This window comes from Oryzias melastigma, linkage group LG15 (genome assembly GCF_002922805.2).
Source record: "Oryzias melastigma strain HK-1 linkage group LG15, ASM292280v2, whole genome shotgun sequence".
Classification (NCBI taxonomy): domain Eukaryota; kingdom Metazoa; phylum Chordata; class Actinopteri; order Beloniformes; family Adrianichthyidae; genus Oryzias; species Oryzias melastigma.
Window position 1 is genome coordinate 16,028,786 of NC_050526.1, and position 1,648 is coordinate 16,030,433.

At 43.8% G+C, this 1,648-nt stretch overlaps 1 protein-coding gene across 2 annotated transcripts in view; it reads right to left on the reverse strand.

Moving 5' to 3' along the window:
- Positions 1–1,244, reverse strand: part of LOC112161985 (oleosin-B4) — a 4,370-nt gene extending 3,126 nt beyond the window's left edge. The window contains exon 1 of one of the 2 annotated variants that reach the window (XM_024297571.2): positions 981–1,244. In XM_024297571.2, the coding sequence (XP_024153339.1) occupies positions 981–1,017 (37 nt within the window). In that variant the 5' untranslated portion in view covers positions 1,018–1,244. Of the gene's footprint in view, positions 1–604 lie in introns of both variants that reach the window. The other variant, XM_024297572.2, reaches the window with a different exon arrangement.
- Positions 1,245–1,648: the final 404 nt, after the last annotated feature.

Below are 1,648 nucleotides of genomic sequence, written 5' to 3' on the forward strand. Positions count from 1 at the left end.
TAGATCATGTGAAAGATTTTTGATAATCAAATCAAATATTTTTCCTGTCAGAATTTTTATATTCTCAATAAAAGTTTAGAATACTGATCTGGTCTTTACTTAAAATGCACTTTGGTGGAGAAAAGTTTGTATTATTGGTCTAATGTCTTGTAGATTAAATCGTTTCATAATCAAATCGTTTCCTCCTGAACTACATACGTATACATCTATACATATATATTTTGAAATGTCTTTGAATCATCAAATCTATATTTCTTTAACCATTTAGTTCTGGGTTAAATATTTAAAAAAAATAATAATAAAATAAAACTGCTGTAAACTAGCACACATGTATAGAATAACACTATAGAGTCAGACTGTGCTTTTCCTTGAATAAAAAAATTAAAAAAAATTTTTTTTTAAAAGACATTTTTTTAAGATAAGGTTAGACATAAATGTATGAACATTTTCTTTTACTTCATGAGTTTCCTAATTTCATCACGACTAAGTTTAGTTACATTTATCACTCCATTTGTACGGCTTGAATAAAATACAAGTTTTGATAACATAACTCTGTTAACAAGTACGGATGACTCCTCTGGACAGAATTCTTGTTATTAGTTACCATGGAAACAGGGCGAGGTGTGGAGCGGGGCTGCCCAACCCTGGACCTCGAGATCTGCCACCCTGCCTGTTTTCAGCTGTCTCCAATTCGTGGTGCTGATTACCTGGATCAGGTGTGTTCAGTCAGTCAGTGTGAGGAGACACCTGAGGCAGCCAATCAGAGAGCAGAGCAGACTGAACTGGGAAACAGGCTGGAGGGTAGGCCAGATCAAAAGAAGTTTCTCCTGATTCAGGGGGCAAAAGCGGTTCTGCTCATGCTCAGACCCGGTTCTGGAGCTGTGACCCCCCCACTGTTTCACCTCCAGAACCAGAGGCTCACCCGAGTCGTCCATACCGGTCAGAACCAGGAAAACAGAAATCTGGGCTGCTGCACTCACCCACTTTGTCTCCCACCATCCTCGCCAGCCTGTCCATCCCTGCAGAGCGTCAGTCGGTGTGTGCGTTCCAGCAGACAGGTGAGACTGAAGCAGCAGACGCCGCTCAGGTGTCTCGGTTGCTACACAGGTGTGGCAGACGGGCCGGACCAGTTCCACCTGCTGTGACATTCAAATGTGCTGCGTTCATGAACACGAGCTGCTGCGTCTGTTGGAGAGCAGGCACACCTGTGCAGGTGTTCCTCATTGTTCATGAGTCACAGGTGAGCTATGTGGCACACAGATCCCTGGATCAGATGAAGGGAGGGGCCACGGCTCAGGTTGGTTTTGGATCCAGAGCAGAAAGGCGTGCACGCTCCAGGAGATCACCTTTGGTTCTGATGTGATTGCAGTGAAGTTTCTCTCAAAGTCCCATTTCAAAGAGTGGTTTTCTTACCAACCAGATCAAAGGAGTACTCGAGTACATGGAAGTAACTTCTGCGACCTTCAGAGCTCAGTTTTAGAAGAAACGAACAGATTCCTTTAGGAAAAAAAAACCCTCAGATATTTTGATTTTAGGCAAAGCATTCTGGGAAATGAAGGCTTCTTTAAAGCAGGGGTCCCCAAACTACGGCCTGTGGGCCGGATCAGGCCCGCCTCCACATTTGGGTGGGCCCCCACACGCCATCGGA